Here is a 16647-nt window from a genome sequence, read left to right on the forward strand (position 1 = left end):
GTGGGTTCCAGGAGTACATTTACTTTTGTTCCCCTGTGAACCAGAATAAGCTGATAACAGATATTGCTCACTATTAGCTGATGGGGCAGAGCTGTGCCAGGCTTGGGAAGGATCTCAGCAACACTGTTGGGATCCACCATGCTGGTTGAGTGGTAGCTGGCTCTTCATAGAATGGCTGAGAGCCGATGTCAGCAATGCCTGTCTTCATCCCAGGCTGGCACTCCAGAGAGCGCTTGAGGAGCAAAGTAAAGAGTGATGACTGACAGTCAATGCTCTCCACTTGGAACAGATTGAGAAGTAACCATCAGTGGCTATGTGAGCACACTGTTCTCGGTGTTAGAGTTGGCATGGTAAAGCACTATTCCTTTTCTTTAATGCATCACATTCTTAAAATATAATAATTCTGCGTATACTGTGTTTAATTACAGTGATGATTAGTCAAACTAACTTACATGATATTGCATTATAGAGGAATGATTGTTAAACAAAATAGTATTTTTGAAAGGTTACACCAATTATTTTAATTACTCCCTATGCAGAGTTAGAAGAGGGCTTTCCCTTACCTGTACAGTTGGGGCCAGAATATCCTGGGCGGCACTCACAGGAATAAGAGCCATTTTTGTTTATACAAAGAAAATTGCTTGTACAATTGTTGAGAGAAGGTGTAGCACATTCATTGATATCTGGAACAGAAACAAATGCAGAAAACAAGCAAATTAAGGAAGAACAATAATGCAAAACAAACAAACAAAAATGCTAAGTTTTTTATTTTGCTCAAATGTGTTAAATTAGGTTTGTACGTTTTTTTTTATATCCCTACATCAAAATAAATTAAGGAGTGGACACATTTTTGTAAATCCACTATTTTAACAAATCACTCACTAAATATCAAAGACAAGCACATTCTGAAGTCATTGAAAATATAAAGAATCCCACTGCATTTTCTGCATGTGTGCATGACCTTGTTTCTGTATGATTACATTATTTATCAAAATAATATAGTTAACATACCTGTGCAGTAGATATCTGGATCTCCATTGTAGCCACTGGCACATTGACAGTTATAGCTTCCAGGTGTGTTGGTGCAAACAGTATTCTCAGCACAAATTGATTTGTTCATGCATTCATCAATGTCTGGAAGAGCAGATAAGGGTTTAATGGTGATACCTTAATTTAGACCCCTTTCACACCACACCGCACCTTGCGTCGGCGGTAAAACGCCGCTATTTTTAGCGGCGTTTTACCGCCGGATTTGCGGCGGATTTGCAGCGCATTTCGGCTGCTAGCGGGGCACTTTTACCCCCCGCTAGCGGCCACGAAAGGGTTAAAACCGCCGGCAATACGCTGCAATAGCGGCGTTTTGCCGGCGGCATTACAGCGCTGCCCCATTGATTTCAATGGGCAGCAGCGGTGGAGGAGCGGTAAACACACCGCTCCTTCACCGCTCCAAAGAAGCTGCTGGCAGGACTTTTTTCTGACGTCCTGCCAGCGCACCGCTGTAGTGTGAAAGCCCTCAGGGCTTTCACACTACACACAATGGTGCAGCTTCTTTAGGGCGTTTTGCAGGCGCTATTTCTAACGCTATAGCGCCTGCAAAACGCCCTGGTGTGAAAGGGGTCTTAGAGTCAGCAGGCAATTAACATTTTCAGGGAGAGGACATCAATGGCAATCCAAAGACATGCAGGTAGGTTAATTGGCTTCTGTCCAAAATTGGCCCTAGGGGACCTTGGATTGTGGGCTCCTTGGGAGTAGGGACCGATGTGAGTGTGCAATGTACAGGGATAGGGACAATTGTAGACACTCACTCAGGTTGAACTGGATGGACTGGTGTCTTTATTCAACCTTAGCAACTATCAAAATGGCAGTTAATACATTTCTATCCTGCTCCCCTAGGAACTGACTTACATGTGTTATATAAATAACATGGAATGGCATACGACACAGTGGTTTTATGGGCCTGGTTATAATATTTCCTAGACAGAAAATTGGCATTACCTGATTCATTTCTTTAAAGACATAGTAAATGTATTCAGAATGCTTTATGCCACCTCAGGGTACTTATGAAAAGAACACTGCTGGGGCAATAATATTCAAATCACTTACCGTCACAACGGTATGCACCAACTGGATCAATTCTGTAGCCTGTATTACAGGAGCAGTTGTACCCATACAATGTATTGATACATATTTGCTCACATTTGGATACGTTAGCAAAGCATTCATCAAAATCTGTAAGAGACAGGAGTTAGGTAAAACTATATTGTAATGCATGTTTACGATTTAACTATACATAAAATGGTATACTGCTGTCTTATTCTCACCATAGCAATTTATCCCATCGCCAGTCAGTCCATCAGGACAAGGTGAACACGTGTAGTTATCACTAGGAGCGGGATTGTCTATACAGGATGATGTATTAAAACAGCTGTTCTCTAGACAAGCATTTAAATCTTCAGTACAGAACTCTCCTGACCATCCAGAAGAACACTTGCAGCCCGCAGTCTGAATAGAAAACATTAATTACAGTGTGAAATTGTAGTATGTTAATAATAAAAGCAATATAACAAGTATTATACAGTGGCAGTAAGCTTTAGTGCTTGTAATAATGAGCTGTATTCAAGAACCAACGACATTTTACTGTAAAAGAAAAGTTACAAGTCCTAGTAAGTTTTATGAAAGCAGACAATACCATGAACTTGGAGTTGTTCATCTGACCCCTCAGCACGGTGTTCTCATAGTCACAGGTGGCGTTGTTGCTACAGTTACACAATATTAATGTGAGGCCTTTCTCTGCGATGGCTTTGGAGTTGTTGGCTATTACAGTTGCAAATGTGGGTGTGGAAGATGAAGGCAACCATGTGAGAGTGCCATTTGCTGTAAACAATAACAAGGATGTTAAACAGTATAGTTTTAATATTACTTTTATTGTGAAACCAGAAATGACATCTCTTTGGACTAAATTTGAAGGTAATATTCCGTAGCATTAGCTGTGAACATATGTCCTCAGTTCTGATTGATTGCCTTATGTCATACACAATAAATTCCCTACATATTGAAACAACTGCGTTGAGTCAGTGACAGTGTATCACAGTTCATTGAAAACAAGTAACTAAATCCACAGAACTGTACAGTAGCTAAACCAAAACAACAGACTTCAAAAGGGAAGTGCAAGAATGGAAAAAAATGGATCAGACGTTGCAACTGTCCATGCTGGCTCTAAACAGCTGATCGCTCAGGTTTTTGAGTCTGCTCTGAGCACAGAGAGGTGTCTGTCAGACACTGCTCTTTTATCTGCCCCTCCAGCGCTCACAGGAGTGGCAGGCTGTGGAGGAGGCTGAGCTAGCTGCTGGTCAGACATCTAGATGACAGAGGGCTTTAGCAAAACGAAGTGCACGCCTGTGACCAGGGGCATATTTGCCATGAGGAAAACAAGGCGTTTGCCTTGGGCAGCATTTTTTTATGGGGAGCCGTGCCGCCCCCAGCAGATCTCTGAGAAAGGACAGGACCAGATGCACCATCAGCTGCCCCAGATTCAGTCCAGCACCAAGCTACTGGAACTCAGACTGGAGGAGCCTCTGGAGCTCCCGCTGTGCGCCCACACTCCACACCCAGCCAAGAACGGAGAGAGCCTCCATGAGGACTGCAGTGCTTCCTAGTGCCAGTGCCAAGGCACACCGTCACCTATGCTCCCCTCTCCAGCCACCGTTGTTGTTTCACCTTCCCCACTACCGTCGGGGTACAGCTACAACTGCTCATGGTGGAGGAGGAGGAGGATGATCTGGAGCCCCATTTTGTGTCCTGTAAGAGGCAGATCAGAGGACTACTGCCAACAGCTAGCTCCCTATGAACACTCTAAGCAGGCTTGCACTCATGGGCAGGTAGGCGGACTCTGAGCAGAACCTCTAGAGTCCATTTAGCTTTCTAGCAGGGGGACCCCACTCTGTGGCATGGATGGTTGGGGGGTGTTTAAAGGGCTCTGAATTCAGGCCTTATACAAAGACCTTGGAATTCATTTTTGCAAAGGAAGAGTGCCTATTTAATGATTTATTTTTTTGTTTTCTATTTTATTATTTTCTTTTAAAAGTGCTCAGTTATTAGTGTCACCCAAGGCAGAGGATGCCAAGGCGCACCATCCCCTGTGCTCCCCTCTCCATCCACCGCTGTTGTTTCACTTATCCTGCTACCAGCCAAGTGCAGGGGTTACAAACAGTCACATTTTATTTTTTTATATTTTTTTTTGGAGGTTCTCCTTAAAGCTCACAGGGTGGGCTGTAATGGAAATTCAGACTTCCACAACTCCACATGTGTTCTTAAAGGAGGAGTCTGCCTGTTATATGCTGGGTTTTAACTTAACTTAAGCCCATCCTTGCATGCATTTTTTTTCTGCTACAGTCCACCAGAGACCCCACATAGCTCCCATAGCTCTCAGAGACCCCACATAGGTCCCAGAGACTCCACATAGTCAACCAGAGACCTCACATAGCTCCCAGAGATCCCACACAGTCCACCAGAGACCCCAAACAGTCCACCAGAGAACCCATGTAGCTCCCAGAGAACCCACGTAGCCACCAGAGGTGGAACTTTAATGGGAAGAGGCAGAACCTAAAGAGGAAAGGGTGGAATTTACAAATTAAGGGGTGGACCTTAAACAGGAAGGGCTAAGACAAATTTAGATGGGGCACCCAACTTTAGTCTTGCCTAAGGGCAGCACAAAACCAAAATATACCACTGCCTGTGACCCAAAAGGAGTTTTGGCTATACTGCTCCTTTAAGAGGGTAACTTCTCTTTTACATGCCATGATGTAAACTAATGTTATCAAAAATGACCTTTCCTTTTCAATCTGCAGTAAACCTGAAGGCATTCTGTACACAGTAGGTGTACAGAATCCCCCCAAAAATCCATACCTTGGGTCTGGTATGGATTTTGAGGGGAACCCCTTCAAAATCCATACCGGACCCTTATAGGAGCATGCAGCCTGGCAGGCCAAGAAAAGAGAGGCGGGAGAGCCTTCCCCCCACATGAACAATACCAGGCCACATGCCCTGAACATGGGGGGGTTGCTTTGGGGCAGGGGGAGGTCGGCCCACTCTGTGATCACTGAGTCCTTTGGACTCAGCTGATCACAGATCGAGGTAATGGGCCAATCACAGCAGCCCTTTACCATGTGATCATCTGTCAGCCAATGACAGTTACATCACAGGATGTAAACACAATCCTGACATTGTGAGGAGAGAAGAAAGCCGATAACTGACTATGTTCTAGCTACATCGGCACTGATATCAGTTCAGTCCCACCAGTGCTGCCAATTAGTGGTCGCCAGTGCTACCAATCGGTGCCCACCAATGCTGCCAATCAGTGCTTATCAGGCCTCCTCATCAGTGTAACCTATCGGTGCTACCTATCAGTGCCGATCAGTGCCCATCAGTGCTGTCTATCAGTGCAGCTTTATCAGTGCCTCCTCATCAATGCTTCTTCATCAGTGCCTACCAGTTCTGCCTCATCAGTGCCCAGCAGTTCCATCTATCAGCACCCATCAGTGCTGCCTATCAGTGCCCACCAGTGCAGCCTCATCAGAGTACATCAGTGAAGAAGAAAAACAAACTTGGATGCATTAGGGTTAAAAAACACAAACCTTTACAACCCCTTTGAGGCTGTACCTATGTGCACTACAGTAGGATGGGAAAATGTTGCAGGGATCATGGCTATCAGTCATGTCACTGCTGATTTTTTGTTTACTTTATGAGGCTTGTGTGCATAGTAACTGGGATTTGGTACTAGTGTAGAATGGCATACAGGATAATTTAGTTGTACTTGAAATGCAAAGTAAAGTGAAGTAAAATGAAACCATGTTCACATCAAATAACCAATTATGTGCTGGAGTAATTATTCATTATAAGGATGTCATACCTGAAATGATGAGGTCACTGGATTCTGGTTCCAGAATGAACACAGAGTCTTCAGCAGAGTAACTAATAAGGACTTGTTCACCCAAGGAACCCATGATAGTTGCAGGGCCAGAGATATTTGGAGGAAAAGAGACTACATAAAAAGGGGAAAAAAAAAACACAAAATTGTGTTAGTATTACAAGTATTACAATCAGTCATAGTAAAAGCTTTCATGTTAAGTACTGTGTTTTTCAGTAATTCTACCCCCGCTATTGTGTTTTTTTTTTAAGTAGAACTGTGGATTCCCATAACAAATATGTTCTGCAGTTAAAGCGGATTTAAGCTTTAAAAAAAATAAATAAAAAAAAATTAAAGTCATCAGCTAGAAATACTGCAGCTGCTGACTTTTAATAATCAGACACTTACCTGTCCCAGGGTCCAGTGATGCGGAGGAGCAAAGCCCTGCTCGCCCCCCCCTTCTCTCTGCAGCGCTGTCATTATCACTGTGGGCACCTGGCTGTGGCTTCACAGCTGGGCGCGCACTGTGCATGTGCGAGACATGCCATGACTAGCCGGGCAATCATCTGGGACCTGTGATGTGTTCCAGATAATTGCCGAGAGGGAGGCGGAGAGGTGATCTCCCTTCTGGTGCCGCGGTGCACTGGGAGGAAGCAGGAGCTGGAATCCTCTAAAATGACATCTTTTTTTTCAATCACCTTCACTTAAAGCGGAATTTCCATTTTTGGGTTGAACTCCGCTTTAAGAATGTATGCATTATCTGCACTTTCAGTTTTCTGCAAAGTCCCCAAAAATGCCTACATATGTGAACATCCATGTGATCCAATTCCAGTGCAGGCCAAAAAAAGGGTCCTGCACCATTTTTGTCTAAATGTGATGTGAATTCAGCCATACACTCTGTATGGCTGAATTTGAATCGCACAGATATCGCATGTGATCTGCACAGCAATGCAGACAATCTCATGTAATGTCTCACATCGCAATAGTGTGAACCCAGCCTAATTGGTCCAGACTGTTAAGATTAGACAACATCACTCCTCAATGCTGATTCTCAATACAGGGGTGTCACAGGGTTGTATATTGAGTACTTTTTAGTTTTACTTTGTATACTTATAACTGTGTTTCCTGATTTGAGGCAAACTCGTGCATGACAACACCATAAGTAAAAATTAAGAACTGATAATACATTTTAAAAGAAGAGCGAGAGCTCAATTTTTTTTATAAATAACATATGCATTGTTATTTTTTTGCTATTGATGAGGGGCATATTTCAGTGGGTTAAAGTGTTTGTTACCCTAAAAAAAAAAAAAAAAGATCCTGTTCCTTCAAAGAATGTTATATAGCACAGTGCCTGTGCTGTGTAATTTGGCCCCCTGTATCACCTAAAAAACCTGGTTGATTCTGTCTGGTTCTGCCCTTCCCCTCTGTAAACTGAGCACGGTGTATTATGAACCTGCACCTAAATGTCACATCCCCGTGGACAGCACGAAATCTGAAGGGCTGACCGAGGTAGAATCCCCCCTCCCCTCCGCTTTGCTGAGCTTGATACCAGTTTACATCTTTTAAGTGTGTTTTATCCTTGTTTAATAAATGATCTTTTAATTTCTAAACTTAGGTGGTGCTTCCTTCTCTCTCCCCTGTTTGTTTTTAAAACAAAGCTGGCTATACTCTGAGGACAGCTGCCACCTTTATTTCTCATGAACTTTAATAACTACTGATGGACTGATGTATAGACTACATTAACTATTTACTATCCTTATTATCATATGGGACTTCCATTATGCTAATTCAGCAACTGACCTTGAGTCACTTCTCTCTCATGTCACCCGCAGCTCTCCTGTCCTCCACTGTCCATTCTCCCCCCACCTTCCCTGCCTGTCAGCTCTGTATCAAGTGCTCGCCCCCCCCCCCCCCGTCCTGCTGTTGAATTAACTTTGAATATCTTACAGTACTGTATATAATCCTCCTTGTTTCCTCATGGCAGGTGCTCCTGTCTCTGTTTTATAAAAAAAATGCCTTCTATACCTGATGCCACAGCGCCACACAACACTCGCGTGACCTGCCGGCTATCACCTCCTTTCATCCCAACTGATGTCAGGGTGGGAATCTCAGCCCCGCACACTGCAGCTGTCAGATGGGGAGAGGAGAGAGTTGTCCGGTCATGTGAGCGCCAAGCAGTGCTCTGAAACCAGGTATAGAAGGCATTTTTTTTATAAAACAAAGAGACAGGAGCACCTGTCATTAAGGAACAAACAGGGTTATATAAAGTTAGCAGAATGGGTTAAAGCAGAGTTCCACCCAAAAGTGGAACTTCCGCTTTAAGCACTCCTCACCCCCTTACATGCCACATTTGGCATGGATTTTTTGGGGGGGAGTGGGGGCTTCGTTAGGAGTGGGACTTCCTGTCCCACTTCCTCCTTCCGCCCAGGGACCGCCAAGGCGACTCCTCCTTTCACTTTAGGCGGCCTCTCCCTCTAGGCAATCTCCTGGCACATGTGACAGGTCCCAGGAGGTCGCCTGTCCACTCCGGGAGCCAAAAGCTGTCATGGCCGGGTGTCCAGAGTGGCAGTGGAGGCAACAGCAGAGAGGAGAAGAGCAACACTCCGTTCAGCCGCATCGCTGGACCATTGAACAGGTAATTGTTTTCTAAAAGTAAGCACCTACACTTTTTGTAGCTGCTGACTTTTAATAAACGTAAAAAGCCTGGAACTCTGCTTTAATAACCACTTTAATTATAGAACATAACTGGGAAGGGAGGGTAAGGCCGGCTTGGCTTGTTCTTACTTATGATATTTATTGGCATTACTACAATTTTATCACTGGATTTGAACAACATATGATTTACAGTGCTGACTTCTCTGTGTTTACTTGTTTTTTTTTTGTGTGTACCTGTTTTTTTCTTTTTTTTATTCTTTATTTAGACTAACACAAGACAGGGTTATACATCCAGTCATAGAAGTTGCATTGCAATATAACTATAAACCGTAAGAAAAACTGTACATAGCCAAGGCAAGAATGATCAAAAGTAGGTGTGTTATACCAGTGGAGTGCCACAAAGTAGCCCTGTACCTGCTTTTTCATGCCCACCTGTTACTATCACTCTCATGCTTTCAGCAACTGATGTGTCTGACAGCTACCTTCTATCTGTACCTTTTAGAAAAGAAGGTAATGAAACTTTCTCCCGAGGCTTGCTTGATTGTTACACTTACCCATCTGAGATCTCATCTCACTGTATAAAGAATTACTAGTCTTAGTGGCCAATCCTATAGCGAAGTCTCCAGTGCTCAGAATATCAAAGAGACAGTCTGTATTTCCACCACAAGTGCTGTTTGCTTTCTGGAGAAATGCAGGGTCACTGGACAAAAGCAGATCATCAAGGAACTTTGGTAGAAAACTATTGTTGTTGTAAGTGTACCAGGTTTCTTCACTAGTTGTGTTGTATAGGAATACCGTATCTTCAGGTGTTGTTTTCCCTAAAAAATCAAATGTGCATAAGGATAATTAATTAAACTGAAAAAAAAAATACAAAAAAAAGACAACAGTTATATAACCGTTATATAACTACAACTGTTATATAACAGAATATAACAACAATTATATTCTTATTACACCTCAGTCTGCTTTAGTTGCTTAGAGAGGATCAGAACATTACATAAAGATTATAATTATATTTTGTTCTACACTGTATTGCAAGCCAGGTTCTTAGTGGTAAAATTTGAAATAACTTTTTTTTTATTAAACATAGAAAACTTACTAAAATTATAGTTAAAACTACATATCCAGCAGCCTGAAGGTTCTTTTTTGTGCAAAGAGTATATATATAATATATATTATGGTAGTGTGGTACCCCACCAGTGTATGTACCCAGAATTTTCAACCAGGCGGGTTGAGGGGCTCCAGGGAGCTTGCAATATTGGGAGGAAACTGACTTTTCAGTTTCCTCATTATTTACTAAAATCTGTTTTGGGATCTGGAGCCCAGGGATTTCTTAGTGATCTGGGTGGGATGAAATCCCCAGTCCTGGGTCCAGATTTTGGGATTCACCAGCACACTGACTGGGCAGGTGTGTGTTGGACTATTTCTAGACACCTGACCATGGTTCTGGGCTACACCCTTCCAAGGAGTCCAGGATTGCAAGGGAGAAGCCAGAGAGTGCAGGTGTGCACTGTGTAAGCCAGAGACCTAAGTCTGAGGTTGCTGACAATAGTCAGGAGAGCTCCATGTGGGAGCCTGAGCAGTGGTGCATCGACTGCTAAAGAGAGCCAGGTGGCTTGGTATTTTTGCAATGCTGCATGTGTAAGCCAGGAGGCTGAACATCCTTTTATTTGTTGCTGTCAGTGAAAAACCCCTGCGAGGCAAACCACTTTTGTTTTCATTTATGGAACTTTGATTTTCTTTAATAAAAGTGGGCCAAAAAGCCCTGAAAAGGAATGTTCTGTGTGTGTGGACTGGTCTCCGCTAGCGGGTGCTACACTTGAGTTAAACAACCCCCAATATATATATTATATATATATATATATGTGTGTACAGTATCGCGCAAAAGTGAGTACACCCCTCACATTTTTGTAAATATTTTATTACATCCTTTCATGTGACAACACTGAAAAAAATTCACTTTACTACAATGTAAAGTAGTGAGTGTACAGCTTGTATAACAGTGTAAATTTGCTGTCCCCTTAGAATAACTCAACACACAGCCATTAATGTCTAAACCACTGGCACCAAAAGTGAGTACACCCCTAAGTGAAAATGTCCAAATTGTGCCCAAAGTGTCAATATTTTGTATAGCCACCATTATTTTCCAGCACTGCCTTAACCCTCCTGGGCATGGAGTTCACCAGAGCTTTGCAGGTTGCCACTGGAGTCCTCTTCCACTCCTTCATGATGACATCACAGAGCTGGTGGAGGGTAGAGACTTTGCACTCCTCCACCTTCCATTAGAGGATGTCACATAGATGCTCAATTGGATTTAGGTCTGGAGACATGGTTGGCCAGTCCATCACCTTTAAGAGCAAGAAGGGGGGGGTAAGGTCGCGCTATGGAGCTGTTGGGTATAGTTCTGGTAAGAGTGGCCTCTATTTAAATTTCCACCCAATGTGGGTGAAACAATGAAATGAAATGAGAGGGGAAATAGACTTGGCGCTATACCATTTTAGACTCAAAGTAAATAAATAATTACAATTTGCATAGATTTTCCAGCATGCTGGTAAGTAATAAAAAATTAGTAATTAAAAGTACACGAATAATAGTGAAAACCTCTCTGTGTAATGCCTAATAGTAATCTGTAGTAATTATTCTTATATATGTATGCTTATCAATAGATGTCAATAAACCATAAAAATCAATAAACCATAAAAATCAATGAGCCATAGAAAAACTAATGGAACATGCAATTCCTATATTACAATATTAAAGTGCAAGTGCCAGTGAACAAACTTGTGCCAGTGTTAGAATGCACAGAATTCAATTGCAAAAAAACAAAAATAAAAATAAAAATAAATAACCATTCAATTATCTATTTTGCATATCATATGTCCATTTGTGCACCTGTGACGAAACGTCCGTGAATGGATGGAATAAAAATATAAAAATTAATAATGAATATTAAAATGGAAAAAATGTGATAAAAAATTAATTATAAAATTGATGATAAAAATAGTGAAAAGAACTGTGAGAAAATGGTGAAAAAATAGTGAAAAAAATAGTGAAAAAAATGGTGAATATTCTTATATAAGTAAATTATAAACGTACTACACCATGGATATGCCTCTTCCTTGTTGCATATAACGTGGCACGCTATACCAATGGAGGAACGAGGGGCTCCCAGAACCACAGCAGAGGCAAGCCAGAAAGCAACACAGTGGCTTATACTGTGGAGGCTGATCCACCCCGGACGGGGCTATACCTCTGGTGAGAGCAATTACATAAGTGGTCACCGAGCACCGGGAGCAACAGTTTAAGTCACCCCCCCCCCCCCCACTTATAGAAGAATATTCACCACTTTTTTCACTATTTTTTTCACCATTTTTTCACCATTTTTTCACAGTTTTTTTCACTATTTTTATCATCAATTTTATAATCAATTTTTTATCACATGTTTTCCATTTTAATATTCATTATTAATTTTTATATTTTTATTCCATCCATTCACGGACTTTTCATCACAGGTGCACAAATGGACATATGATATGCAAAATAGATAATTGAATGGTTATTTATTTTTATTTTTATTTTTGTTTTTTTGCAATTGAATTCTGTGCATTCTAACACTGGCACAAGTTTGTTCACTGGCACTTGCACTTTAATATTGTAATATAGGAATTGCATGTTCCATTAGTTTTTCTATGGCTCATTGATTTTTATGGTTTATTGATTTTTATGGTTTATTGACATCTATTGATAAGCATACATATATAAGAATAATTACTACAGATTACTATTAGGCATTACACAGAGAGGTTTTCACTATTATTCGTGTACTTTTAATTACTAATTTTTTATTACTTACCAGCATGCTGGAAAATCTTGCAAATTGTAATTATTTATTTACTTTGAGTCTAAAATGGTATAGAGCCAAGTCTATTTCCTCTCTCATTTCAGTCCATCACCTTTACCCTCAGTTTCTTTAGCAAGGCAGTGGTCCTCTTGGAGGTGTGTTTGGGGTCGTTATGTTGGAATATTGCCCTGCGGCCCAGTCTCCAAAGGGAGGGGATCATGCTCTGCATCAGTATGTCACAGTACATTTTGGCATTCATGGTTCACTCAATGAACTGTAGCTCCCCCGTGCTGGCAGCACTCATGCAGCCCCAGACCATGACACTCCCACTACCATGCTTGACTTTAGACAAGACACACTTGTCTTTGTACTCCTCACTAGGGATGAGCTTCGTGTTCGAGTCGAACATACGTTCGACTCGAACATCGGCTGTTCGCCCGTTCGGCGAATTCCGAACATTATGGGCCATTCGCGCCAAATTCGTGTGGCGCTCACGGCCCACAATGCACTGCGTCATCGCAGTGCGTTGCTGGCTCATGATTGGCCAAGCATGCACTGTGACCCCGCATGCTTGGCCAATCAAAGCACCAGCAGCGAGGATAGCCATGATTGGCCACAAGCAGGATGCCTGTCTGTGGCCAATCATAGCTCAGGCTGTGTAGTACACGCCCCACACTATATAAGGCCGCCAGCGCGGCGGCCTTGTGTAGTGTGTTGGCGTCTGAAGCAGTTAGTGGGTGTTCTGTGTACCTTCAACACAGTACACACCGATCGTTATCGGCCAATTTTCGATCTTGCTCTTCTATAGTGGTTGTTGTCTGCGTGCCCTGACCGCAGTATACACCGCTATATTCACCTCACCTATATAGCTAGTGATCTATCTTTTATAATAGAGCTTGCAGTCAGTAGTGTTAGGAGCTTGTGCGTGCTGTCTGCGTGCTCTGTACCCAGTACACACCGCTATATCAACCTACATAGCTCTTCTCTATTTGAGCCCACTTGCCATCTGCAGGAGTTATGGGAAGTTGTGTGTGCCTCCAGCACAGCACAGTATACATCTGTATATACCCCTTTATCTCTGGTGTTCTATAATAAAGGCATCTGCAGGAGTTAGTGGGTTTTTTGTGCCTCCAGCACAATATACACCTGTATCTACCCTTTATTGCTGTTCTCTAATAGAGCCATCTGCAGGGCTTAGTGGGTGTTGTGTGACTCCATTACAGTATACCCCTTTATCTCTGGTGTTCTATAATAAAGGCATCTGCAGGAGTTAGTGGGTGTTGTGTGCCTCCAGCACAATATACACCTGTATCTACCCTTTATTGCTGTTCTCTAATAGAGCCATCTGCAGGGCTTAGTGGGTGTTCTGTGACTCCATTACAGTATACCCCTTTATCTCTGGTGTTCTATAATAAAGGCATCTGCAGGAGTTAGTGGGTGTTGTGTGCCTCCAGCACAATATACACTACCTAACTGCTGTTTTACCCAACTCCCTTCAGGCCATTACCATGTCTAGAAGGCCAGCAAGGAGAGGCAGACAGGCGCAAGCCAATAAAAGAAGGCAAGCAGGCTCTGTGTCTAGAGACAACAGTGCTGGTCATGGACACGGTGCATTGTCATCAGCACGTGGCCATGGAACACGCTTGTCCTTCTTTTCGGCAGCTGGACATGTTGAACCGCAACATGCCAACGACTTGGTAGAGTGGATGACCAAGCCCTCTTCATCCTCTTAATCCTCTCTCACCCAGTCTCAGGGTACTAGCAAAGCAGCTGCCAACGCATCGTCTTCCCTCCTCTCAATGTCATCATCAGTGACTCCTTCCCTAGACCCACCACATCCTCCTGAGGAGTCTCCTGAACTCTTTGAGCACAGTGTTGGGTACATGCTCCAGGAGGATGCCCAGTGTTTTGTAGGCTCTGATGATGACACTCAGCTAGAGGAAGGCAGTAGCGTGAATGCAGAGAGAGGGGATGCTCAAGAAGGACAGCAATCTGGCAGTCATGTTCCACAAGCTGCAGCATATTGCCAGGTTTGCTACAGCGATGAAGATGGAGGGGATGATGAGGGCACTGACTCCACGTGGGTGCCTGGTAGGAGAGAGGAGGAGGAGGAGTCACATGTCCAACGAGGCAGGATGCCCTCCGGGGGCCAGCTTATGGGCAGCACACCGACTGAATCACACCGCAGAGCTCTGCCTGTGCAGGGCGCTGCCTCTGCGCGTTATTCTAAAAGTTCTTTGGTGTGGGCCTTTTTTGAGACGAGTGCATCAGATCGCACCGCTGCTATTTGCAACATATGTCTCAAGCGTATCTCGCGTGGCCAAAACATCAGCCACTTGGGCACCACATGCTTGACCAGACATATGTTGACCTGCCATGCAGCTCGTTGGCAAGCGTACCTCAAAGACCCACACCAAAGAACAAAGCGGACCTCTCCTTGCTCCTCATCAGCTGGCATTTCCAACCCCACTAGACCTTCAGTCCTCTCTGAAACCTGCTCTGAGAGGAATGAAGGTGTAGAATTAGGTGTGTCACAGCCAAGTGCTTCCAGGCACTCTGCTAGCAGTACACCCACGTCCGATAATAGCAGGCAAATGTCCCTGCCCCAGCTGCTGGACCGGCGAAAGAAGTTCACTCCCAGCCATCCACATGCCCAGCGGTTGAATGCTAGCTTGGCTAAATTGCTAGCACTTCAACTGCTGCCTTTTCAGTTGGTAGACACGGCCCCCTTCCGTGAGTTTGTACAATGTGCGGTTCCTCAGTGGCAGGTCCCCAAACGCCACTTTTTCTCATGGAAGGCGATTCCGGCTCTCTACCGGCATGTGGAAGGCAATGTCCTTGCCTCGCTGGACAGGGCGGTCAGCGGTAAGGTGCATATTACCGCTGACTCATGGTCCAGCAGGCATGGACAGGGACGTTACCTGTCTTTCACGGCCCATTGGGTCACTCTTCTGGCAGCTGGGAAGGATGCAGGACAAGGTGCAGTAGTGTTGGAGGTTGTTCCGCCACCACGCCTCCAAAATGCTACTATTGGTTGTGACACACCTCTCTCCTCCACCCCCTCCTCTTCTTCTTCCTCCATGGCCTCTTCCAGTGCTCTGTCCTCAGAACCAGCGGTGCTCCGTAGGCGTTCCAGGGGCTACGCAAGTACGCAGGCAAAACAATGCCATGCCGTGCTTGCGCTGGTTTGTTTGGGGGACAGGAGCCACACTGGGGCGGATGTTTTGTCAGCTCTGCAGGGGCAGGCCGAGAGGTGGTTGATGCCACGCCAGCTTAAGCCAGGAATGGTGGTTTGTGACAATGGCACCAACCTCCTCTCCGCCCTCCGACAGGGACAACTGACCCATGTGCCCTGTGTAGCTCACGTCCTTAACCTGGTGGTGCAGCGGTTCTTGGGCAGGTACCCGGGCTTACAGGATGTCCTGAAGCAGGCCAGGAAAGTCTGTGTGCATTTCCGCTGATCATTTAATGCCTGTGCTCGGCTGGCTGAGCTCCAAAAGGAGTTGAACCTGCCCAAGAACCGCCTTATATGTGACATGCCCACCAGGTGGAACTCAACGTTGGCCATACCTGTGCGACTACGGCACCAGGACAGGATCAGGGGAGTAGTGATGGCCGAACGGTTCGCCCGGCGGTCGTTTCGCGGCGAATTTCCGACTTTCGCCGTCCGCGGGTTCGAACGCCTTTTTCCGTCGTTCGCCCCGGCGGACTTACGTGTTTAATGTATACAAGAACTTTAACCTTTCGTGACACGTTTATCATGTGTTACAGGACAACCAATTGAGACATGACAGCTCATGGACACTTGGACATTCCCCCTAACCTATAAATACACCCGATCCGGTGGCCATTTTACATTCTTTCTTCTGTCACTGTAGGGAAAGGATCCTGTGTGGAGTAGGGACAGAGAAAACGCTAGCTATTTGGTACACAAAAGTTCTTTTCAGGACTGGTATAGGTGTTAGGTCAGCAGCCTGAGTTTCTTTTGTCAGTTTAGATAAAGGGACAGAGCGCTGTATGCTGCTATTTTAGGGACAGCTCAGCCAGATTAGTCTTTCTTCATCATCATCATCATCATCATCATTAGCTGTTACTATCAGGTCCACAAAAGAGCTGTTCCAGCTAATCGTTCCAGCCTACTCTTTTTTGCCAATTTGTATAGGGACAGGCAGGAAGCAGTGTGTCAGGCAGTGAGGATAATTTTAAAGACTTGCTGTTACTATTAGTTCCACAAAGGTTCTTTTCA

General features: G+C 44.1%; 1 protein-coding gene across 1 annotated transcript in view; it reads right to left on the minus strand.

Annotated features, from left to right (window-relative positions):
* The window catches only part of LOC143986725 (uncharacterized), a 147150-nt gene that overhangs the window by 63217 nt on the left and 67286 nt on the right, over nucleotides 1-16647 (minus strand). The window contains 7 exon segments of the mRNA XM_077485132.1: nucleotides 564-683; nucleotides 1012-1134; nucleotides 2104-2229; nucleotides 2322-2502; nucleotides 2690-2874; nucleotides 5909-6040; nucleotides 9115-9378. Of these exon segments, the coding sequence (XP_077341258.1) occupies nucleotides 564-683; nucleotides 1012-1134; nucleotides 2104-2229; nucleotides 2322-2502; nucleotides 2690-2874; nucleotides 5909-6040; nucleotides 9115-9378 (1131 nt within the window).

Source organism: Lithobates pipiens, unplaced genomic scaffold (genome assembly GCF_037356315.1).
Source record: "Lithobates pipiens isolate NorthernLeopardFrog02 unplaced genomic scaffold, aLitPip1_a1.2 Scaffold_18, whole genome shotgun sequence".
Taxonomy (NCBI): Eukaryota; Metazoa; Chordata; class Amphibia; order Anura; family Ranidae; genus Lithobates; species Lithobates pipiens.